We start from the raw sequence: 23,902 nt of genomic DNA on the forward strand, positions 1-23,902 counted from the left end.
ACTCTGAAAACATATAAGACAACATTATAAAAATACACAAATAAAATGACAATAAAAATATACAAAAGACAAAAATACACAAAATGATTCCAAAAACCCACAACAGTAAAACACAAACACAAAACAAAACGACTCCTAAATGTTATGGTAGAAGTTTTTTTAATCTCTGAGTTGGAAAATCTGCTGAAGTTCATCGAGCATCTGAAGTGTTTCCACCACAAGAACCAAAAGAACCAGTTTGAGGGTCTTTATTTCACAACATTTGAACGTCCTTCCTCTGCCTGTTCTTACTTCCTGTGTCCAATTCGTATTCCGACTTATTTCTCGTCATGTGACCAAAATGACACTTCCTGCTGAGCTTCAGGAACAATTTACGTCTTTTCTAGACCGTGTGAGTTTTGGTGTGAGTCCTTAAGTTTATATTTTGAGTGAAACCTTTCCCGCATATATGACAGCTGTAAGGTTTCTCACCGGTGTGAACCCTCAGGTGGACATTTAGAGCCTGTTGTCTGGAAAAACCTTTCCCACAGATCTGACAGGAGTATGGTCTTTCCCCTGTGTGCGTCGTCATGTGACGCTTTAGGTCGCGTCTCGCGGGAAAGCGTTTCCCACACATTTGACAGGAGTATGGTTTCTCTCCTGTGTGCGTTCTAATGTGAAGCTTTAGCGTGTCTGGGTTAGCCAAACACTTCCCACAAACCTCACAGGAATACGGTTTCTCTCCTGTGTGCGATCTCCTGTGAATGTTTAGTTTACTTTCCACACAGAAACCTTTCCCACATGTCTCACACATGTACGGTCTCTCACATGCGTGGGAACGCATTTCCCTTTTAGCGCTGAAGCTTTTCCCGCACGCTACACAACGGTGAGGTTTCTCCTTCCTGTGAATGCTCTGGTGCTCCAACAGATCTCTTTGCTGATGGAAGCTCTGGGGACACAGGTCACAGGTGTACGGTTTCTCCTTCAGGAAGACCTGTGGCCGTGGTTTCAGTGACCAGGATGAATGGACAACTCCTGGTTCTTCACCTGGTTCTCCACCTGGTTGGCCCACAGAAGGAGCTTCATGTGAAGAACGCTGCTCTTCATCAACGTGGGATGTGAAATCTTCATCAGAGAAAATCCTTCCTGGAGGATCCTGAGACGTGAAGGTCTCGGAGTCCTGCTCTGAGTCCAGGACTTCCTGTTTCAGATCCTGAGCTGAAGAGCATGTGTTGGAGAAGATCTGATGATCCGATACCAGAACAGAGTGGAGCTCTTTGGTCAGTAGAAGTTCTTCATGGTCCTCCTGCTCCTCTGGAATGTGAACAGGTTCTTCTTCATCCTCACTGATGTGTAGCTGTGGTAGATCTACGGAGACAGAAAAAGAAGAAAGTCATCAACCAGTGGAGAAAGAAGGAGAACGAGCACTTCCTGTTCACATCAGCACAAACCTCAGGATGTGAACGCTGGTCACATAATAATGATATAATAATAACATGATAATAAACAGCCAATAGAAACCAATGCTGAGCCCAACAGGATGTGACATCATCTGTTACTGAGCAGTGAGAGGAGGACACGTTTAGTTTGAACATTTTGAAAGTATTAAAGGGATAAAGTTGGTGTTATTTACTCAATTTATCATAAAAATCAACTCATCATGTGAGACTGTGTTTGATGAATAGTTTGTCGGTGCTGTTGGATGCTGTTGGATGTCACGTCCAACGCTGCAGACACTTGCTCCGTGCACACTGATCTCCTCCTGAAAAGCGATAATGTTTTATCATCAGGATGCTTCACACTGCGACTGTCTCCAAACTTATAGAAACATATTATTACAGATGATCATCTCATTAAAAATACAGGATACATTAAACACGTAATAAGACAATGATTCTATCGTCATAGGTTTGATTTAAAGTCAGAATTAAACATTATCATGATCTTATTCATTTTTAAAGAAGCATAGGGCAGGAATTATGAAAAAAAATCCACATTAATTTTAAGTCTTTAATGCTAATGGATGGTTTCCCTCTGTATGAGGCAGTGCCGTGTATTCACATAAAACACTTTCAGCTTCATTGTGACCGACATGGTCTCTAATTTAAAATAAAAAAACATAAGACGTTTTTTGTTGAAATGATGATGCATATACTGTATAAAAATGGAGCAGTTGTTCCTCATAGTAATTGATAAATGCATGATTTTAATACCTGTAACAAAGTAAAAAAAAAACAAGACTTTGTAAGAAAAACTAATGACTTTCACAGTATTTGTATAAATGTGTTTACATTTTAGTCAGGTTATGTTTAAATTTTAACTTTCGTTGGATTTTTGTGGAGAGTATGAAAACTATATATTTTTGGAAACTTTATAGTATAAGGAATCAGAAAAGCAATGTTTTGATTTGTCATCTTGGATTTACCAAAATGGCTGCCGCGAATAACATTTTTGTCAAAATCTCAGCGTCTAAATAACCTGGAGCTTTCATTTTGACAGCTAATCTATCATTTTCAGGGCCAAGGAAGCCAATGCTGCTAGCATGTGTTGGACATAATGGAAGACAGGGCCAATGTGCATGATGGGAACGACATTCTGGTCCAAACATGACCGCAAAACTGTACAAAAAAAACACTGTACACATCAGGCAGTTTACCATCATAGGTGCCATGACAACGCAACAAATAAAGCCCATATTTAACATGAGGAGGAACTAAAATAGACAAATCAGGTCCATCAATATTTGGTTCTTAAACAACATTTACGTCCCATACAAGTCCATGGGTAAATATAAATACAGATGTTTGTTCTGTCAGATGATGATGATGAGCTTCTCCATCATGTGAGGACAGTCACTAGGGATGTATCGATACAACTTTTTCATTTCCGATATTTTACCAAAATTGCAACCTTGCGTATCGGCCGATACCGATATTGATCCGATATCAGCATGAGTCATACATACTTTTTTTCCCCTCACTCTTTTTTTTTTTTTTTTTTTTTTTTTTGTATTAATTACTTATTTTTTAGTGTGAAATGTTGGAAAAGACTTGGTCAAGTGATGTCACTCAAACAGAGAACAATAGTCAGCAACAGTAGGGATGAGAAAAACTGACCCATTTATTATTAACCAATTGGTTACATAATGTTTAAACTTAAACATAATATACACAGTATTTTACAATTGAATAAAATAAATAAAAAATGAATTGAAAAAAATTGAAAAATCCAAAAATTTTAATCCGATATTTGTTTTTAAGCTAATATCGGACCAATATCTGATATCGGATCAGGACACCACCAACAGTCACCATTAGAAAATCCCTTAAATAAACAGTTGGGGGTGAAAAGTAGAGGATCTTACATATTTTGTTTCACGTGTGATCTCATTATCAGGGGGTTGAAAATGGTTTCTTGTTACTGCTCTAATATATATATACATACTGTATATACAGTATAATAGTCTCTACTTTCATACAATGCTGCCTTACTCTAGCAGAATCTAGAATCTAGCGTATTTATGTTGATATCATTGGATTCCTTCCCCCTGAAAATGGTAGTTTAACTGTCAAAATAAAAGCTTTAAATTATTTTTATTTTTATTAAGTCATGATATTGACAAAATCCTTTTTTTATTGAGTCCATTATGTAAAATCCAAGATGGCGTCCAAATATGTATCAAGGCAAATGGAAACATTGTTTTTCTGATTGCTAATACAATAGATTTTCCCAAAAGTTTATAGTTTTGACACTTCACAAAAATCTAGCTAAATTACATAGAGTACATGACTATTACTGACCGTGTGTGTGTAACAGTGTGTGTTACTGACCGTGTGTGTAACAGTGTGTGTTACTGACCGTGTGTGTGTAACAGTGTGTGTTACTGACCGTGTGTGTAACAGTGTGTGTTACTGACCTTGTGTGTGTGACAGTGTGTGTGTGTGTGTGTGTTACTGACCTTGTGTGTGTGACTGTGTGTAACAGTGTGTGTTACTGACCGTGTGTGTAACAGTGTGTGTTACTGACCGTGTGTGTGTGTGTAACAGTGTGTGTTACTGACCGTGTGTGTGTAACAGTGTGTGTTACTGACCGTGTGTGTAACAGTGTGTTACTGACCGTGTGTGTAACAGTGTGTGTTACTGACCGTGTGTGTGTGTAACAGTGTGTGTTACTGACTGTGTGTGTGTAACAGTGTGTTACTGACCGTGTGTGTGTAACAGTGTGTGTTACTGACCGTGTGTGTGTGTGTAACAGTGTGTGTTACTGACCGTGTGTGTGTGTGTGTGTGTAACAGTGTGTGTTACTGACTGTGTGTGTGTGTAACAGTGTGTGTTACTGACCGTGTGTGTGTGTGTGTGTGTAACAGTGTGTGTGTAACAGTGTGTGTTACTGACCGTGTGTGTGTGTGTGTGTGTGTAACAGTGTGTGTTACTGACCGTGTGTGTGTAACAGTGTGTGTTACTGACCGTGTGTGTGTAACAGTGTGTGTTACTGACCGTGTGTGTGTAACAGTCTTCTCTGTCTATTAATCTCCTCTTCGTACTGATCGATGGTTTGTTGAAAAACAGTGAATATTTCCGTAGCAGCAGCTGTTAATCTACAGCTGATAAACTCTCTGAGAGCCTCAGAGGAACACATGACCACTACTGACACAGACACTACACAACACCTACTTCCGCTTCTTTTTCTTCTTCTACAGTTTAATGTCGGTGTGTAAACAGCGGAAGGAGTTTTAGCTCCGCCCTCTGGTGAGGAGTGGGAGGAGCTACTGAAAAGAGATTTTCTCTGATTCACTTTGTTAATGTTGAAGGCTTTAAAACGACCGTTTACATCCTATGTGCTACACTTGAATGTGACGTCACTTCCTGTTTCATGCTTTTCTTCAACTGGGATATTTGTGGGACTAAAGTTCGGGTAAACGCACAGAAAGACAAAAAAACAAAACAAAACAAAAACCCACGCAAAACAGCAGAAATACACACAACTGCTCACAAAAAACTAACATATCCCTGGTTGTTTTATGTATCCTGGAGGTAACTTCAGGGTTATTCCATGTGTGTTCCATACTACGACACCGGTTATAACTTCTAACCAGAGTTAATCACCATGGCAACAGATGCTGAGCAGGTGAAGTTCTGTGAATATAGAAGCTCCGCCCCTGACTAATCAATTCTCTCTGTAAAATGACCCTCTCATTGTTAGAAGAGGACAGAAATAATAGTAATAATAACAATGGACACATGACGCAACATTTTCCATCAGGAAACATAGATTTCTGTGATTGGTCAGACGATGCAAACTCCGCCCCTTTAATGTGAGCGTGCTGATCAGGTGAAGCTCACAGATAAGGGAGGAGTCTGCATAGATGTGATGATCTAGATCATCAGCAGGGCTGATCTATGTTGAGCTGATCTACTGTATGTTGCTTTAGTCCAGTGGTTCACACACTTTTTGTGCCCGAGGTACATCAAAGAATAAGTACAAACCTGAGGAAACACCTATTGTGCAAAATATCCATCATAACACGTGTTATTATTCATATCATGTACAATATCTGTAAATGTGTACAATTATTTACTAATGCCAAATAAAATGTGATAAAGACAACTACATTACTTATGAAATATGTATTAATTACAGTTTTTTTTTTTAATTCAGGCGTAGAGTTTGCCCCTGTATTATGAAATGAGTGCATACAAAGTAGTAAATTAAAGAATAACACCGTTTAACCACTGCTTTAGTCCTGGAGTGTCAAACTCCTTTTAGTTCAGGGGCCAAATACAAGTAGTTTGATCTAAGGTGGGCCACAGAGGTTTAGAATGGAACAATTTCTATTAGAACTACTTTGCATTTCCATGTATAAATAATATAAAGTATATAGTATATAAGGCACCAACAATATCCAAGCAATAGGTGACAGGCAGAGACTATATTGTTTAATTTGGGGAAATTATGGCAAATAATTTGAAGGTTGAGCAGGATTTTGGATAAATTAGGGTTTTTTTGTCTCCAACATTATGTTTTACTATTATTATTGTTGGGTCGGTTTCCTCAGGAATTGTTGAGAAATGTAAAAAGTTGAAGCATCTTAAATCCAAAATGAGATCATAATAAATCAAAGGTAGAAGAAATAATGTCAGTTAATTACACAAAATAAAATGTTGAAAACATTATTATTATTATTATATCAATAAATATTATGAATATAAATGTAATTGATATATCTGATGTGACGGTTTGTTTGTTTGTTTATTTGTTTGTTTACGTGTTTGTTGCCATGGTGATGATGGTGATGGGGATAAAGAGGCGGAGTGAAGTCTCCTCCCTCCTCCTGCTCTTCATCCTCCTCTTCCTCCTCTCACAGGCGGCAGGATGGACGTCGTAAATCAGGTAAGATCAGCTCCATCAGATGAACGGGTCAGGGTGGGATGCTGAGGGTTCGGGTTTGGGTCGGTGATTGGGGAGGGGGCTCATCCAGCGGCAGTAGGATGGTGATGATGGTGGTGATTATGGTGATGATGATGATTAGGCTCCAGGAGAGAAAGGCCCGCACGGAGGGAGGAATGAACGTTGGCTTTGATTCTTATGCAGAAATAAACGATCCGATTCACCGACACGGATCGGATTGTGAGGATGGATCGGATCAGGGATGTGTTATTGTGGGGCTCAGTGAGACGGAGGAAGATCTGAGATGTTAAAACATCTTAAGTCACAGATTCACACACCAGTGCGCGCGTGCGCGTGCGTGTACGTGTGTTTGGTTGTAAAATGGCAGCCGCAGGAGTAGAGGAGGGCGGAGCTTCCTCTGGAGGATTATTATTATTATTATTATTATTAATAATAATAATAATAATAATAATAATAATAATAATAATAATAATCTCCTCCTGTGGCTGCCATATTATATAATAAATCATCATCATGAACTCAAAACATGGAATGGGATTTTTTGTTGTTGTTTGGTTAATTAAAAAAATGTAAAATCTATTTATATTTAGGTAATAATAAGTTGAGTTATTTTTCTTAAATGAAGGAAATGTAGTCGTCACGCATCAGGATCGTTTTTCTAATATCTGGAAAATGTTTCATATTTTGTGTTTGACCTGAACCTGCCAAAATAAAGGTACTTTTTTAAAGATGAGGGTGTAACCCCTGATCCTGATCTGTTATTTCAGTTGATGTTGGAACTAATGCTGACGTTGCTCTTGTTTTGCAGCTCGTGGCTCAGGGTCAGTTCAGAGTTCTGAAGGTTCCTCTGGGATTCATCAAAGTCCTGGAATGGGTGAGTTCATCCTCAACACTGCTTTTATTTTGAAGGGTAGATGATCTATCAAACAGTAGAGAGCAGTAACGGGTTTAAGAGTTTAACAGTATCTCTGAATAAAAGCTGAGTATCATTTTTGCTTTTATTCGATTAATTTCAGACAGCCCCAGATATGAGATCAAAGGAAATATGAACCTTTCTTCTTTGTTGCTTAGCAAAGGTTCTTGGATTGGTTTTAAATGTCTGGTTCTGGGAACCAATGTTGGACTAAATCCAGAACTTTTTCGCATCCTCTAGTTCTTTTCCATCCTGGCCTTCTCCACCTGTGGGAGCTACTCCGGAATGTTCCGGATGGCGGTGGAATGTAAGAACCGCACGGAGAGCGACCTGAGCATCGAGGTGGAGTTTGAGTATCCGTTTAGGTGAGAAACAGACACAGAAATTATTATTATCATAAACTAACACATCATGATTTATTATTATCGTAAACTAACACACACAGTGCGGCTGATCACGTTTACACAACATCATTTAGTATTAAACCAGTTTAAACCAATATAAACCAGTATAAACCAGTATAAACCAATATAAACCAGTATAAACCAGTACAACCCAGTATAACAAAGTAAAACTCAGTACACAAACCAGTACAACTAGGAATGTACTGGTATCACAAAGACAAAAAAATATTAAACAAAATGCACTGAATTGGAGGCAGATTTTACTTTGTTCTTTTTCTGCTTGTTTCAACAAATGTTTATATATTAGATACAAAATAAAAAAAATAATTAAAAATGATTATTATAAATAATAATAATAATAACTTAATTTTTTTAAATGACTATGAAACTGAAATTTCAAGTGTGGGGAAAAAAATACAACAGAAATGACACGCCACCATTCAAAGCCAATGGATGCAATTGGTATCGGTTCCTGGTATCGAGGAACCTGGTATACGTAAGTATATTGGTGCAGTATCGGCCCAATACCAGTATTGGTATCACCCTAACCAGTAACAGACTGGAACAACACCATCACTGCTGCTCTGCTCAAACTGGTGTCTGTGTTAACTAATGACCAGCTGGTGTCACTCAGCAGCTAAAGTGAGGGGGCGGGGCTTGGGGCGGAGGTTGGACTGAGGAAGTCCTTTGATGAAAATTAATTATTTGGCTTTAAGACGCATTCTGACCTTTGACCTCTGCTCTCAGACTGCACCAGGTTTACTTCGACGCTCCCAAATGCTCAGGGGGAAGAAAGCAGCGGCTCTTCCTGGTCGGAGATTATTCTTCCTCGGCAGAATTCTTTGTAACCATCGGTGTGTTTGCGTTCCTTTACGCCACGGCGGCACTCTGCATTTACGCATTCTTCTTTGAGAAGTACAAGGAGAACAACAAAGGACCTCTGATCGTAAGAAGCTCCACCCCTCTGTCCTCATTGGTCCTCATGTTATCATGTAATTACGTGTGTTGTTGGTGTTCCTAACCTTCTGGTTCTCGTGTTATCTGGTATCAGGACCTGGGAGTGACGGCGGTCTTTGCCTTCATGTGGTTGGTCAGTTCCGCAGCGTGGGCCAAAGGTCTCTCTGATGTGAAAACCGCCACTGATCCAGATAAAGTCATCACTCTGATCTCGGCCTGTGATGCTGATGCTAACCGATGTCGTGAAGTTCACGACCCCGTGATGTCTGGCCTCAACACCTCAGTGGTTAGAATTAACGTTTAGATTCATTAACGCATAACTCACAACAGAATACTTTAGATTAGCTCACATCAGGTTAGATCAGATTCTGAGAATCAGATGCTAACAGATGCTAACTGTGTTTCACAGGCTTTCGGCTTCATTAATCTGGTCCTGTGGGTAGGAAACCTCTGGTTTGTCTTTAAGGAAACTGGCATCATTGCCCCCTTTATGAGGGCTCCGCCCCCAGAGGGGAAGCCCCCTGTGGCGGCCGACGGCCAACAGCAGGCCGGCTATGAGCAGGACCCGTACGCTAGCAATCAAGGAGGCTACCAGCCTAACTACAACCAGGTGCTGTTCTTCTTCTTCTACTGTCAGAACCATGTGTTCTTCTTCTACTGTCATAAAGTTGCAGTATAACACTTGTTTCTCTAATGTTCAGGAGGCCGAGTACGGGCAGGGCTACGGCCAGCAGGGGGCGCCAACCTCCTTCTCCAATCAGATGTAAACAACACAACGTGTGAGTTAGATCACAGAATCAGAGTTTATGAATGTTTAGGGATCATTGATTCAATATCTGATCAACCATTCAACCAAAAGAAGGTAGTTTGAACTAATTACATGACGGGGTCATATAATTGGTTCAAACTGCCTTCTTTTGCCCTTTGACCATTTAACCCTGCTCAGACAGCACTGCTATGTGCTAAGCTAACTAAGACAAGGGACTGGTGGATACAAGCTAAGCTAACTAACACAAGGGACTGGTGGATACAAGCTAAGCTAACTAACACAAGGGACTGGTGGATACAAGCTAAACTAACTAACACAAGGGACTGGTGGATACAAGCTATGCTAACCAAACATGTGGAGCTGGTGGCTACATGCTAAGCTAACCAAACACATGTAACTGTTGGCTACATGCTAAGCTAATCAAACATGTGTAGTGCTCTCTGTGTGGAGTTTCTTTCTCTCAGAGAAAGGAACACATTTATCGTCTGTAATTGGTGGAACACAAGGATTCATCTTTAAGTTTTCTTCTTCCTCACCTTGAAGATACACAACATGACACACAACACAACACACTACATGTGACACACTAGACAACATAACTCAAAGAACACACACAACACTAACTAGTTATATTTGCTAAATTAAAATCAGTTAATTTTTTTCTCTTTGCAGGAAAAAAGACCAAACAGTTGTCTGCAATTGATCAACAGTACAACACTCCTGTTTGTCTGCAACGTTAATGGGTGGGTGGGGGTTAAAGGTGGGGGTGAAAGGTTTAGAGGTTCAGAGTATGATATGTTAAAGGTTTGGGGGGGTTAAGAGTTTTAGGGTTAAATGTTTATTCTAAATGATGTAAAAAGAGTTTAAAGAACAAATCCACAGTGTGTGTGTGTGTGTGTGTGTGTGTGTGTGTGTGTGTGTGTGTGTGTGTGTGTGTGTGTGTGTGTGTGTGTGTGCGTGTGTGTAAACATTTGTATGGTTTTACTTTAACTTTGGATGGAAATGTGAGCTGCGCTGTTTCCTGTTGCTAAGCCCCGCCCCTAAATCCAAAAGTACTTATAAACCTCACATGATCACATGGTGTTCCCTGTTCTCCACCTGAAGACAATCTGGACTTAGACCATAAATATCTTCACACTAAATCTGACCTGTCAGACTTCATCAGGAGCAACACACAACAACACAAACACACACCAACAGTTTCTCACTCCTCTCTGGAATTGAACGTGAATCCTACGGAGGCCCTGAAGGGACAATAATTTTACACGCTCATGTTACACTTCTCTGAGTGTCGGACATTTTGGCTATTTTTGCCCCTTTCAGAGCTCCGTAGAATTCTCCTGGAGTTTGAGTTTCAATGATCCTGAAAACTGCAAACTGGGTCCAAAATGGCTCCTAATCTCTGAGCTTTGCAGTGTGTGTGTGTGTGTGTGTGTGTGTGTGTCACACCTCATGTGTCTAAACCTTTAAAACTTCTTCAGCTGATATTGAAAGCTTTTTTTTCCCCTGTTTTTAAACTTTCAAAACATCTCAGTGTAAAAAACAACAAAAACCTTTCATATCTGTCACCAAAAAAACTGGCAAATCACCTGCTGAGAGATTGGTTGCCATGGTAACCCCTACATCTTTCTAAGGGAAGGAGAGAAAAGAGAAGAAAAAGTTAATATAATGTGAATTAAAACTATAAAAGCACATGAATGTGTAGAAACTTTAAACACTTCAGATGGATGTTTCCACTAATCCGTTTTATTTATTAGCGTTTGTGGAACATTAAACCCTGATCATCCTCCTCCTCTTCTTTGGGGCGCTCTCTGTTCGTGGTGTGGGTATCTTCTTCTTCTTCTTCAGCATGGTGACGTGTTTCCTGCTCGTGGTGTTCAGTAGCTGATGATCGGTGTGAATCCACTGTAACCTGTACAGGTGTGTGTGTGTGTGTGTGTGTGTGTGTGTGTGTGTGTGTGCGTGTGTGTGTGTGTGTGTGTGTGTGTGTGTGTGTGTGTGTGTGTGTGTGTGTGTGTGTGTGTGTGTGGGAGGGGAGTGGGCGTATCTTTTTAATATCTCTACTTCCTGTTTTTGTTCTGCTCTCCTTGGCCTCAGTGATGTAATAATATCCCGGTGTGATGATACCAGTAACCATGACGACAGTGTTGTTGTTGACGACGATGATGATGTGACTTGTTGCTATGGAAACACGCCCCTCTCTCTCCCTGCCTGTCAGCCTGCTGTGTTTATTCAGTGACGAGTTTCAATAAATTGTAAAAAATATCTGCCTCCGTCTGTTACCTGTTAATAAAGTCATTATTTAACTTTGAATGTTACATATAATATTGTATTGTATGTATTATATTATGTATGCAATACACTATATTTAATATATATATATCATAAATAAGTATTACTATACATATTATACATTTTAAATCTGACTGTAATTAACCACTGAATCAACAGAAATAGAAACAGTTTATTAGAGTGAAATGTGTAACACACCATGGAGAACTTTGTATCCTCTCATCTTTTTAACATATTTCACAGCTGAGGCCTGCCTTGTCTTTCATAAGCCAATATTAGCAGCTCATCTTTGGGTCCACCCTGAGTTCTCCTCCTGTGTTCTGTCTGATGGAGGCAGGTTCTCCAGCATTAGCATCTTTGCTACAGGTGATGCTACTCCCACGCTAACTGCTGCTGCTCCGCAATTTTCACAGAAACAAGCTTTACCTCAGGCTTTTTATTTTATTTTATTAAACTTTATTTAACCAGGAAAGTCTCATTGAGATTAATCATCTCAAGAGAGTCCTGGAAGCAATTAGGTGTAGAGAACTTGCTCAAGGTCCCACAGTGGATTTGAACCTGCAGCCCAGCAAGCCCTTTAAATTCAGCTGCCTTTTTTTTTGTTGCCATTTTCTACTGTCTTCCAAGCTGACAGAGAAACATTGTTTGTGCAAAATCACACATGAGACCGAGCATGGGGGCGTGGCCTGACTTTCCCCTCTCTTCCTCACTTGCACTGTCTACATTCAATTTTGTGTTTACCATGAAATTTCCAGTGATTTCAACTCAATAAGAGACACAGCTGTTCAAATATAATACTTGGAAATTTAATCAAAACACCAAAAGGTAAAAAAATGTTGGATTTTTCTTTTCTTTTTAAATGAGGTGCCGGATCCAATCAAAAACTTGCTGGGAGGAGCTGCACCTTGCTCTGACAGGATCCAGCCCAAATTAAGCTCTGGCGTTAACGCGTTAACTTTCACAGCTACACTTTGAAGCATTTTGTTTGTTTCCGTGTCCTGTAAATGTTTCAATAAAGTTTTAACAAAAAAAAAAAATGGTAATTTTTTTAAACAGATACCATCCATCCATTTTCAGACTGGCTTTGTCCTATTTCAGGGTGGTGAGGGTCCGCTGGTGCCTATCATTGGCTCACACTGGGCGTTAGGCGAGTGCGCACCTTGAACAGGGTGCCAGTCCATCACAGGCTAACACACAGACAGACAACCACTCACACTCACATTCACTCCTTCAGTCAATTTAGAGACTTCAATCCACATAACTGTCATGTTTTTGGATTGTGGAGGAAGCTGGAGTACCTGGAGGAAACCCACGCAGCACGGGGAGAACATGCAAACTCCACACAGAAAGTGTCCACCCCAGGGCTGGAACCCAGGACCTTCTTGCTGTGAGGAGAACGTGCTAACCACTAAGCCACCGTGCTCCTTCTTAACAATCTAAAATAAATAAACAAAAACGATCAGGAGAGTCAGGTAAACCTCATATGTATTTTTATTGAAATTGTAGTGATTATTGAAAAGTTAACATCCTGTTAATTTAAACTGAGCTGTAAAGCTCACCTATTACTGTCCATTATCAGTGATTTATTTCACTCACACTGTACACATTAGTATTTTAGATAAAAAGTTACTGAATTGTTTCAGATCAAATCGTTCTAAATGAACCAAAATCATCCATGAATCCATTCATCAACAACAGATCTAGTATGTTTATATACTGTATATACAATAGCTCTGCCCCCTCCCTCCCTCACTCTCTCTCTCTCCATCCTCTGTCCCTCCCTCTCTCTCTCTCTCTCTGGTATTAAATCACAGTGCAGTGTGTGTGTGTGTGTGTGTTGTTGAGTCTGAAGCATGTCGTCCTTCAGCCTACTGCTGCTCAGCGCCGCTCTGATACACACCACCCAGGTAACACACACACACACACACACGCACACACACACACACACACACACACACACACACACACACACACACACACACACACACACACACACACACACTCCTGTTGTTGTTTTCTTAACGCCTTGATTAATCATCGCTGCTGTGTCACCATGGTAACCTGATACTGATGCTGAGAGACAAACATCTAATCACTGTTACATCACGGTGTGTGTGTGTGTGTCTCGACTGATCAAATTGATCTGAGCTGTTATGAACGCAGTGCATATGCACATCACTATCAGTGTGTGTGTGTGTGGAACTGATAATTTGATTTGAGCTGTTGCTACCATGGCAACAGAAGGTGATAACCCACGGCAACTGATTATGGGTTACACAAGGGGACCATCTATCCTCCTGTGTGTGTGTGTGTGTGTGTGTGTGTGTGTGTGTGTGTGTGTGTGTGTGTTTGTGCAGTTAGAGCTCATCTCTCATGTTGAGCGCAGTGGTGTCTAATGGTTAAGGAGGTGGGGCTTGTCAAGGTGATCTATCACCTGTTTGTCCTGTGTGAGTCGCTTAAAATCTAATTAATTAGAGAATTTGTAATGAATTAATCTAAATTAATTTAATGACAATATTTGACACTAGAAACAACGTTTTCCAGTTTACATGTATGTTGATATCTGACTGAATCAATGCAATTATTAAAAGATCTTAAACAACTAAATAGTGTTTATTATTTCTATCACTGGATGCTAACATAATGTGTAATATGAGTAAAGAATTGTATGATTACATTGTTCACAAAGCACTAACTTACATTTAACTAAGATATATTCATGCTTTTCTGGATTTTTAGTAAACTTTCTAGAACAAATGTGTTTTTGTATTGAAATAAAAAAACATCACTTAGTTCAAAACATTCTAGAGAAATATAAACAGAACAGTGTAAAATATTTAGAATATCTGTGGATATCATGAAATAAACAGAACAACTGATGAAGATGATGAATTTAGTCTGAAATAGTTTTTCTACATAACAGTTGATAAGTTGGGTCAGATGATGCTATCTGTAGCAGCGCTTCTAGCCCCGCCCACATCCTCTACCACTACAATCATTTATCACTGACTTTGTTCATTTGTCACTCATGGATTTATTCATTTTGGTTCTGAACCCTGTCTGAGTGTCAGTGTGGATTGGAGACACTGTCTGCTCCACTAGGACCATTGTCCCTGCTAGCTGCTACATGTTAGCATGGAGGTGTTAGCGGATACATGTTAGCATTGAGGTACTAGCTTCTACATGTTAGCATTGAAGTGCTAGCTTAGCATTGAGGCGCTAGTTTAGTATTGAGGTGTTAGCTGCTACATGTTTAGCATTGAGATGCTAGCTGCTACATCTTTAGCATTAGCTGAGGCTAGCCGAGCTCCACTGATCCACAAACTCTTTCTCTATCAATTTTCACACAACTGGGCTTTAGTTTTCCATCCAGTGTTTTTATTTAAACTAAAATTTACGCCCACGAAACACAGCAATGACTTCTCCTCTGGTTCTCCTGTTTCTTGTGTTGTGGTCTGTGCCTCAGCTTTATGGGTATACCGGAAACTGCTGAAATGGGAAAGGTTCCACGCTGTTTGGAGTGAAAAAAAAAAAATCAAAACAAAACATTAACTGCATACATATTTTTGTGCGTTATTTTTTTATTATCGCAATTAATGCAATAAAGTCCCAGCGCTAGTTTAAATGTGCTAAATGTAAACATGCTCACATTATTCTGTGAAGACATACCATCTGCTGATGAGTGTTAACTGGTCATCAGTTAAAACAGACACCAGTTTAAACAGAACAGCAGTGTTATACTGGCATTATACTGGCATTATACTGGTTTTACTGGTTTACCTGCTGGTTGAGACTCTGCTTTGTTCCTCTTCATCACTCACACTAACAGTGTAACAGTGTCTAATCCTGTTGACTGACACATTGTGTTTGTTCCTAACAAACTGATCAGGAAATTAAATCTGCTGCAGAATCAGCTCGTGATGCCAAAGCCCATTATTTCAGCCTTGTCTGCACCATTAAACCTTCATCATTACTCCTCCTCTTCCTTACCTCAACACTGCGCAATTATTATTACACATCCATCCATCCACAGCAGGAAAAGTATTTTTTTAGTCCTTGTTTCATGTGTTGTGTTTGTCTCATTGTGTTATTACATTTGAGACGTTAAAACATTGAGCTTTATAAAGCTTCTAAACTGGTGGCTCCGATTTCAATCGCACATTATTGGTTGGCTTAGAGCGCTTACTCAGCAGGGTCAAAGAGTAAAGGGGCGGAGCTTCTGTGTTTTCAAACAATAACCGATCAGACACACACGAACATACATGTAACGCACACTAATAGCGTTAACCTCTGACCTTCCTCACTCAGCCTTTTCCTTCGTCACGTGGCAGAGGGGGGCGTGGACTAGATGTCTCGATGGGCGAAGTCAGACGCCAGCGCAGAGACCTGCAGCCGTACGAAGACGAAATGATGTCGTACCAGGTGGCAGGACAAGGGGGCGGGGCCAACAACTTGTACTACCGATCAAATGACTGGAGGGGGAGGAGCCTGGAGCAGGCCCTGCAGCGATTGGTGGAGAGAGACCAGAGGAGGGAGGAGGAGGCGGAGCAACGAGCAGGTGAGCTTCATGTCTTTATGTTTTTGTTACAAACTAATACAAACCAATCAAATGCTCCCGCAGCGTACCTGGTGGCTTTGCTCCGCCTCCTGAACGAGGCTCGGAGCTCGGGATTGGTCGGTCCAGGCGGGATGGAGGTGATGGAGGAAGAGGAGGATGAAGAGGAAGACCAGGGTCCTCAGAGGAACTTTCAGGACTACGATGAGACAGGAGAAGCTGCTCAAACCTTATTGAACAGGTGAGGGGGAGGAGCCTGTGATGTCATCAGCCTCACTGGAGGATTGTGGGTATTGAAGTTTAGATGTTTGTGTTTGTGCAGAATGGAAAAACTACAACAGAGTGGTAGAGACCAGGAAGTGCTGAGGTAACACGCACACCATCCCATAATAAACGGATCATAATAATAAATCTGTGTTACTGACATCATCACAGGAGGCTTGTTGCTAGGATACTGTCCAGCGTTACCCCTGACAACCTCCAACCCGTCCCTGCTCGACCTCGACTGAGGAGGGACCTGTCCTTCAAAACCTCTGGCCCCACCCACAGGAGGAGCCGGCGTTCCCTTGACGACCAGCCTCTTCCGTCTCCTAGCAACGCCCCCCCCCTCCTCCGGGTGAAGCGGCTGGAGGAGGAAGAGGAGGAAGAGGAGGAAGAGCGGCGTGCAGGGAGTCGTAGGAGGAGAGCCCTGACCTTTGACCCCCAGATACTGATGGAGCAGATCCTGGATTACATGAGGGAGTGAAGAACGCCATCATATTATTACCCATGAGCCTCAGCGTGAGCCACAAGCTCACTCACCTGCACCGTAACTTACTTTAAAATAAGTTAACCAAATAAACTTTAACTACGTTAACCAAATAAACCTGAACTAAGTTAACCAGTCAGACCAGGCCCTTCATTAAGTTCAACCAACTTTACCAGATAATCCAACCTCTACTAAGTTGAGCATGAACTTCACTAAGGTAAACTAAAATAATTTGGTTTCTGTGGTGACGGACGGAGATGGTAACCATGGAAACAGCTGTTGTTCCTCGTCTGTGTGTGCTTCAGTGTTTGACCACTGTGATTTTACTGTGGAAATAAAGTTGAAGAAAAAGACTAAAAGTGTGTGAGTCTGCAGAGAAACACACACACACACAATATACACACAACGATACCTTTACTGAGGCCTTGCTGAACCATCAGGTTTTAAATGATCTGCTGCCTTCATTAAAGATGAACACGTTTTATTTAGTTAAAGTTAAAATCTCACGTTTAAATTAAAAAATCTAAATATTAGTGCATTCAAAATAATTTTTTTAAAAGATCTAAAATAAATCTTCATCCCCATTTCTTAGAATTGCTGTTTTGGATGTTTTTGTCATGTCTTTTTTTTTTTTTTTTTTTTTAATAATAATTTGAAGATTTTGAATACTAAAGATCTGAGTGAGATTAACTTTATAAGCAAATGTATAATAAATTAAACAAAACACAATGTATCATGATAATTAAAAAAAAAAAAAAATGCTGATTTATATTATAAATTACAGATTATGACACATTTGAATAAAAACCTTTTCTTCAGTTTTTTAATGTAAAATAAAATTATTATCACATAAGCTCATAATTAAATTCCCCCCCCAAAATTATGAAACTGGTCACATGGTATGAATGTTTGTATTTTGGTGGAACATAAACATCAAATACAAAACAGACAATATTTATTAACACTTGATTAATTTCATCTTCATGTTTCCTACTTTATTATATTTTATTTATAATTAGTTACCTCTGATTTATAGACCCCTTAATGGCCCACATCATGAGTGACGGCTGGAGGCTAAAACAGGAAACGCCGCTGGCTGAAGACTGGAGGTTAGTAATGTTACAGCTTTACAATGTCGTCTTGTGTGTTTGGGTGCTAGAATAGGATTTATGTTGGTGGACATAAATTAAAGTTTTATAGGATTCCAGCGGACACTTGTGCTCAGAAAAAACGAAGACAATTGTAGCTTTGCCTCGAGGCTAAGCCCCGCCCAACAAATTACATCACAATGTTTACAAACAATCAAAGGGTCTATTCTTTGTTACAAAGACAAAAACACATTTACAAAACTGAATTGAGTCAAACTGTGGTCACCCTAAGGTATCCTAGCTTAATTCAGATGCTAGAAGCTGGTTTAAGTGTTATTAGCATCTCATCTGTTATTGGCTAAGTCTAAAGTGAAACAGATTTTATGCTAAAGCTAAGCTAACACTTAACTTCCCTAAGCTTCTATGAACTCAAATTGAAGCTAATACTGATAACTGAACACTAAGGGTAGGCTTTACAATAGTGTGAGGGTAAAATTAAGCTAATGCATGCTAAAATGTTTTTTACTAACCACTTTATAAACAAAAGATTTTTTCACTTGTTCTTGTTATAATATTGTTCACATTACGGCAACATGTTTTACTTTATATTATTTTTCATACTTTGGGATTAAAATGCCTAATTCAACGAGCTAAACCTTAGGCTAACTGAGCTAATAATAGCTACAAGTTAACTAGAAGCTAAGCTAAACGTTAAACTAACAGCTACAGACAGACTAAAAACTGATATTCAATCAATTTTTTTGAAGTTGAACCTGAATAACCTAAATAAACGAGGAAGCTAAAAGGAAACTAAAACTAGGCTAACATTTGCTAACTTCTGTTATTTCACTTTAAAAACACTTTATAAACTATATGAAAGCACTTGTTGAATATTACGGTAAATTATTTTGACTTTGTAACTTTTTTCTTTTTGTAGCATTTTTTTTATAACTATAGGCTAATATTTTTAGCTAGCTTTACCTAAACTGCTACAAGCTAGCCAGAAACTAACAGTGTTTATGAAAAAACAAACAAACAAACTACATAAAATACATATATTATAGCTAATATATTGAATATAACTTAAATATGTATTTATTTTTTAATATATAATATCTGTTAATTCCATTTCAATTAACTTTATTAGTAAAGCACTGAACACAACAGTCTTCTGATGCCAATCCAAAACATGGATGTGTCAATACAGTTTAGTTATTATTAAATAAATGCGAAACATTAGCAGTAAAATAGAATATGAATTTATATATGACACTCTATATTTTAAGCTTCCGTTGGAATCTGACCATAGTTTATTCCCACACACTTCATTCTGGAGCCCTGGGGTGTCTTTATGATGACGTTACCACGGTGACATATCAAAGCCTCGTCTCAGAAGTCACGCCTCCATCAGCAGCCCTGAGGTCACTGCACACACACACACACGCACGCACGCGCACGCACACGCACACGCACACGCACACGCACACGCACACGCACACGCACACACACACACACACACACACACACACACACACACACACACACACACACACACACACACACACACACCTTTCTTTAGTCTGATTTCATCAATATCACATGAAAGATCTGTGCTTTTATTTTGAAGGGGATTTAATCTTACTTCTAACAGTAGGGGGCAGTAGTGACCCTCCCTCCCTCTCTCACCTTCCTGAGTGTCGGGCGGCAGCAGGGCGTCCTGTCTGTTAGCGAGGACGAATGCTAACGTGGCTAACGTAGCGTAGTCCAGGATGCCGAGGATGGCGAGGATGTAGGCCCAGTGCACAGAGCAGCGACCCAGAGAGAAGCTCCCCGCCTGACACATACACCACAGGTTAACGTCAGGACAGCAGGGGCCCAGGGGCCAGGGGCCAGTGTTGGGGTCAATGACATTTTTTATTTACAATTGCATCTTTATTTATCCATGTTCAATTACAACTCAATTATGATTATGGTGAACTTCCTTTTCCCCCAATTACAATTATTATTTTTGCACTGAAAGTCAATATGTTTAAACGTAAAACATCCTCTTGTGTTAGCTTTCTGTTAGCATCTCTAATGCTAAGGGGTCAGTTTGACCAATGTATTAAATCAGCTGTAAAATACACTAATGAATATTATCCATCATCTAATCAGTTTCTCATCTCTTGGGTACCTTGTTAGGCTTCCTAAACAATGATAATATTGGTATTAATATTTTTGGAGTGGGCGTCTGAGCCTTTTTTCTGTCACTATACCCCTATTTTTAAAAAAAATTATCCTGAAGGCAAGTGACAGGTAAGTTTTTTTTAAAAACAATTATTAACTACGTATGTGTGTAAGACAGAACTGTAACATGGTTTGCATGTAATTAAATTGTAAATGACAGTTTCTATAGAATTTTCATGCCAATTACAAAGTTAAGTAGACAATACCTGGAAATAACTGGCAAAAATGACAACCTGTATCTGGATTTGTTGACAAGTTTGTTCTTTTTACTAATTAAATTGAAAGTCATAATACAGGAAAAACAGAAGACTGACCTTGACCTTAAAAATGAACTTGAGTGAAAGTCAAGGTCACACTTTGAAAGGAAATGTTGTTCAATGGTACCAGTCTGTTGTTCAATGGTACCAGTCTGAGCACTGGATCTCAATTTGTGGCCAAGTTATATTGTGATGTCATGAACTTTGACCTCACCAATCTTTTTACTGGTAGGTCGTACAGCTTTGGTCCAATTATATAAAATACTCTACTTGAAATGAGCTTTTCATGAATATAAGCATCAAACTTGTACAATAAATATTCATAGAGATGGAAAAAATTGTTTTTTGACACTTGACGCGACCTTGACCTTGACATTTTGGCTCCAAAAAAGGTCGACTGCACATCCTTGACATTGCCCCTATGAGATGACATACGTGTCATTATCACTGAAAAATAATATGAACTCCAACGAGAACAATTATCTGAACTCAATTACAATTAAAATATGATTACAACAGCAACAGATTTTTTTCAATTACAATTATGTCATAATTGAAATTAATGATTATTACGCAATTATAATTCTAATTGACCACAACCCTGGCAGGGGGCGCTGCCTCTATGTGATCAGCTGATCCAGGATCAAACTAACCACAGTTTAACGTTAGAACATGAACAGTGTGAGTGTGAACGCTCACCGTGTTTCCGCACAGAGATTTCATCTCAGGATTGTCCCACGAGTCTGGAAATAAAACACAAGCCAGAGCCAAACAGAACCCTGCACACACACACACACACAGACACGCACACAGACACATTAATGCGTTCTCTATGGGTCAGTACCAGAGGGCAGGTGGACCAGGTTGTGTCAGTAGCTACTGACCAGCGCTGAGTTGTAACCAGGCACAGATCTTATAAACCGTGGCCGCGCTGCAGAACCTGAAGAGACACAGACACACCACGCTGGTCCAAACGGCCCAAAGAGACACACACACCAGCACCGCCACCGACTGGAAGGACGGCAACGGAGACAGAGACGATAAACCACCACGACACTCTGGGACGGGCCAGCCTGAGTCCAGACAAACCTGGCAACGCAACACAGAACAGGCAACGTAAGGAAGGATGACTAACATCCAGAGAAGTCAAGATAAGATAAGTCAGAATAGGATAAGTCAGGTTAAGGTAAGTCAGGATACAATAAGTCAAGACAGGAAAGGTCCAGATACAATAAGTCAGGATAGGATAAGTCAGGATAGAATAAGTCAAGATAGGATAAGTTAGAAAAGGCTGTCAGGATAGGATAAGTCGGGATAGAATAAATCAAGATAGGATAAGTTCGAATAGGCTAAGTCAGAATAGAATAAGTCAAGATAGGATAAGTCAGGGTAGGTTAAGTCAGGATAGGATAAGTCAAAATAGGATAAGTCAGAATAGGCTAAGTTAGGTTAGGTTAAGTCAAGATAAGAAAAGTCAGGGTAGGTTAAGTCAGGATAGGATAAGTCAAGATAGGATAAGTTAGGTTAAGGTAAGTCAGGTTAAGATAAATTGGGATAGGACAAGCTAAGCTAAGATGAGTTAAGCCAGGATAAGTTAAGCTAGGATAAGTACCTGGAACAGTCCCAGGGTTCCTCCGGGCTGAGGACTATCTGAGGTTCCGATCCATGCGGGCTGAACCAGAATCACCACCTGAATGACGGCGAAGCAGAGCGTGCACACGGCCCACAAAACGCCCACGGCCCGCGCGCTGCGAACAAACTCTGTCTGATAAAGACGGGACAGGTCGGACAAGTCGGAGAGGGCGGGTGAGGCGCACATCACTGACAGAGAGAGAGAGAACATGCAAACACAGCAATAACCTTCACTTCCTGTTTCTCTGTGATTGATACAGCTTTCAAAGTAAAGGCTGAGATGCTCCTACAAAATAAAACATTCAGATATCCAGCCGTGATCTGTACAGTTATTAACACTAATGAAGGAATAGGAAACTGTCCCATAGTGAGGGAGGGGCCATGTATCGCCATCTGACACATCACTATCTATGATGATGTGTAAGGGGCGGAGCCTATCTTTCCAATTCTCAGTGGTCTCCATTAAAGAATATTCACCATTTTCAATTTTAAATGAAGGTTAAGTTTTGTTGCGATGGGGCTTTCATATTCCTCGTCTTTATAGGGGCGTGGCTAACCGTGATGTAAGAAGCCTCCAAGACGTCACAAACCTCTGTTCTCAGCCAATAGAAACTTTCATTTACAATAGCAGTGTTTAACCCACAGAGGGCACTCACTCTCACATTTTACTACAAAATTTGACAAATTGGGCGAACGGTGGAATAGGGGTTAGCACGTCCGCCTCACAGGAAGAAAAGGTGGGGGGTTTAATTTAAATACGTTGAATAAAATGTCAAGATTTCAGCTACGTCACGTAAAACAGTGTTTTTGTGCTTAGTTTCTCTTTAAAGTCAAATAAACATATGATGATGCTTTTGTCTTTTTTACTTTCCAAAACATTTTCTCGTTATCATCACACACGTTCATCCATCGTTAACTAATTGTTGACATTTATACACAAACCTACAGAAACTACATGTTAAATCTAACGTTTCTAACAGAAAAACACGCTGTATAAGACCCAAAAGCGAGACTCAGATAAAAAGTGATGTGATGAACAATGTTAGTCTGTAACACTGAGCAGATCCCGAAGATCACAGAAAAAATATCAGAAATTTCTTCCAAAATCACTGGCATTTACACAAAATCCTGTCAAATCTACGCAATATGAATATTTATAATACAAACACATAACATGCATTAAGTAACGAAACATCCGGTAGAATAAATAGTAAACAACACAGGAGAGAAATATCACATTCAATAAAAATAATCCAAATAATCACGTTAAAAAACAGAAAAACACGTGAGATTAGAACAAAAACACACGCACTTCACACGGAACGCGCACAATGAAGCTGAAATGAATGAAAATCTCATAAATCCACAGCAGAAAAAAAAATAAGGCGGTAACGTGTGAAGCTGCGGTGTTTGATGACGTCACGGGCGGCAGCATCAGACAATATGACGTCACAGAATAACGTCTGTGATTTAAAAACAAACAAAAACGGAGTTAATAAAACAAAAAGAGCAGAAAGACATAGACCTGCAGCAGTCACGTGTCCGAGCAGAGGAGGATGCGGATGAAGGTCGGACAGGGAAGCTCCGCCCTCTGGAGGACAGACCAGGAAGTGCACCGTCTGTGATTTACATACAAGCTTCCATTTCATTCTTAATGGCCTTTTAATTTATTTC

General features: G+C 39.9%; 4 protein-coding genes across 7 annotated transcripts; 2 read left to right on the top strand and 2 right to left on the bottom strand.

Moving 5' to 3' along the window:
• Nucleotides 1–368: 368 nt before the first annotated feature.
• On the bottom strand, nucleotides 369–1,828 carry LOC114458669 (zinc finger protein 239-like). Its single transcript, XM_028441075.1, has 2 exons — nucleotides 1,819–1,828; nucleotides 369–1,347 (listed from the first exon to the last, which is right to left on the bottom strand). The coding sequence occupies exons 1-2, from the start codon at nucleotides 1,826–1,828 to the stop codon at nucleotides 383–385; spliced, it is 975 nt and encodes a 324-aa protein (XP_028296876.1). The 3' UTR covers nucleotides 369–382.
• Nucleotides 1,829–6,275: 4,447 nt separating this feature from the next.
• On the top strand, nucleotides 6,276–11,695 carry LOC114458674 (synaptophysin-like). The gene is made up of 8 exons (XM_028441084.1): nucleotides 6,276–6,369; nucleotides 7,196–7,261; nucleotides 7,541–7,665; nucleotides 8,452–8,650; nucleotides 8,756–8,947; nucleotides 9,071–9,271; nucleotides 9,363–9,440; nucleotides 11,528–11,695. Exons 1-7 carry the CDS (start codon nucleotides 6,352–6,354, stop codon nucleotides 9,426–9,428), a joined length of 867 nt encoding a protein of 288 aa, XP_028296885.1. The 5' UTR covers nucleotides 6,276–6,351; the 3' UTR covers nucleotides 9,429–9,440; nucleotides 11,528–11,695.
• Nucleotides 11,696–13,494: 1,799 nt separating this feature from the next.
• LOC114458675 (uncharacterized) lies at nucleotides 13,495–17,378 on the top strand. The gene is made up of 5 exons (XM_028441085.1): nucleotides 13,495–13,629; nucleotides 16,031–16,280; nucleotides 16,344–16,518; nucleotides 16,600–16,644; nucleotides 16,713–17,378. Exons 1-5 carry the CDS (start codon nucleotides 13,576–13,578, stop codon nucleotides 17,020–17,022), a joined length of 834 nt encoding a protein of 277 aa, XP_028296886.1. The 5' UTR covers nucleotides 13,495–13,575; the 3' UTR covers nucleotides 17,023–17,378.
• Nucleotides 17,379–19,134: 1,756 nt separating this feature from the next.
• Nucleotides 19,135–23,814, bottom strand: LOC114458677 (LHFPL tetraspan subfamily member 3 protein-like). 4 transcript variants are annotated; one of them, XM_028441089.1, is made up of 6 exons: nucleotides 23,754–23,814; nucleotides 22,209–22,417; nucleotides 21,481–21,685; nucleotides 21,296–21,375; nucleotides 19,756–19,947; nucleotides 19,135–19,538 (listed from the first exon to the last, which is right to left on the bottom strand). In XM_028441089.1, exons 2-6 carry the CDS (start codon nucleotides 22,413–22,415, stop codon nucleotides 19,536–19,538), a joined length of 687 nt encoding a protein of 228 aa, XP_028296890.1. In that variant the 5' UTR covers nucleotides 22,416–22,417; nucleotides 23,754–23,814; the 3' UTR covers nucleotides 19,135–19,535. The 4 variants fall into 4 exon arrangements, with proteins under 4 accessions (XP_028296890.1, XP_028296889.1, XP_028296888.1 ...); XM_028441088.1 differs by lacking the exon at nucleotides 23,754–23,814 and adding an exon at nucleotides 23,541–23,725; XM_028441087.1 differs by lacking the exon at nucleotides 23,754–23,814 and having other exon boundaries at nucleotides 19,800–19,947; nucleotides 22,209–23,511.
• Nucleotides 23,815–23,902: the final 88 nt, after the last annotated feature.

This window comes from Gouania willdenowi, unplaced genomic scaffold, assembly GCF_900634775.1.
Source record: "Gouania willdenowi unplaced genomic scaffold, fGouWil2.1 scaffold_15_arrow_ctg1, whole genome shotgun sequence".
In the NCBI taxonomy this organism is placed as follows: Eukaryota; Metazoa; Chordata; class Actinopteri; order Blenniiformes; family Gobiesocidae; genus Gouania; species Gouania willdenowi.

Bases quoted from the DNA above. Each gene is read 5' to 3' on its own strand.
- LOC114458674 (XM_028441084.1), top strand. The intron at 7,666-8,451 runs GTGAGAAACAGA...CTCTGCTCTCAG, and splicing joins GAGTTTGAGTATCCGTTTAG to ACTGCACCAGGTTTACTTCG. The intron at 8,651-8,755 runs GTAAGAAGCTCC...ATCTGGTATCAG, and splicing joins ACAACAAAGGACCTCTGATC to GACCTGGGAGTGACGGCGGT.
- LOC114458675 (XM_028441085.1), top strand. From the start codon at position 13,576: ATGTCGTCCTTCAGCCTACTGCTGCTCAGCGCCGCTCTGATACACACC. The intron at 16,281-16,343 runs GTGAGCTTCATG...ATGCTCCCGCAG, and splicing joins GGAGGCGGAGCAACGAGCAG to CGTACCTGGTGGCTTTGCTC. The intron at 16,519-16,599 runs GTGAGGGGGAGG...GTGTTTGTGCAG, and splicing joins GCTCAAACCTTATTGAACAG to AATGGAAAAACTACAACAGA.
- LOC114458677 (XM_028441086.1), bottom strand. From the start codon at position 22,439: ATGTTCTCTCTCTCTCTGTCAGTGATGTGCGCCTCACCCGCCCTCTCC. The intron at 21,686-22,208 runs GTACTTATCCTA...TTGCGTTGCCAG, and splicing joins GAACCCTGGGACTGTTCCAG to GTTTGTCTGGACTCAGGCTG. The intron at 19,948-21,295 runs GTGAGCGTTCAC...TGTATGTGTCAG, and splicing joins AATCTCTGTGCGGAAACACG to GCGGGGAGCTTCTCTCTGGG.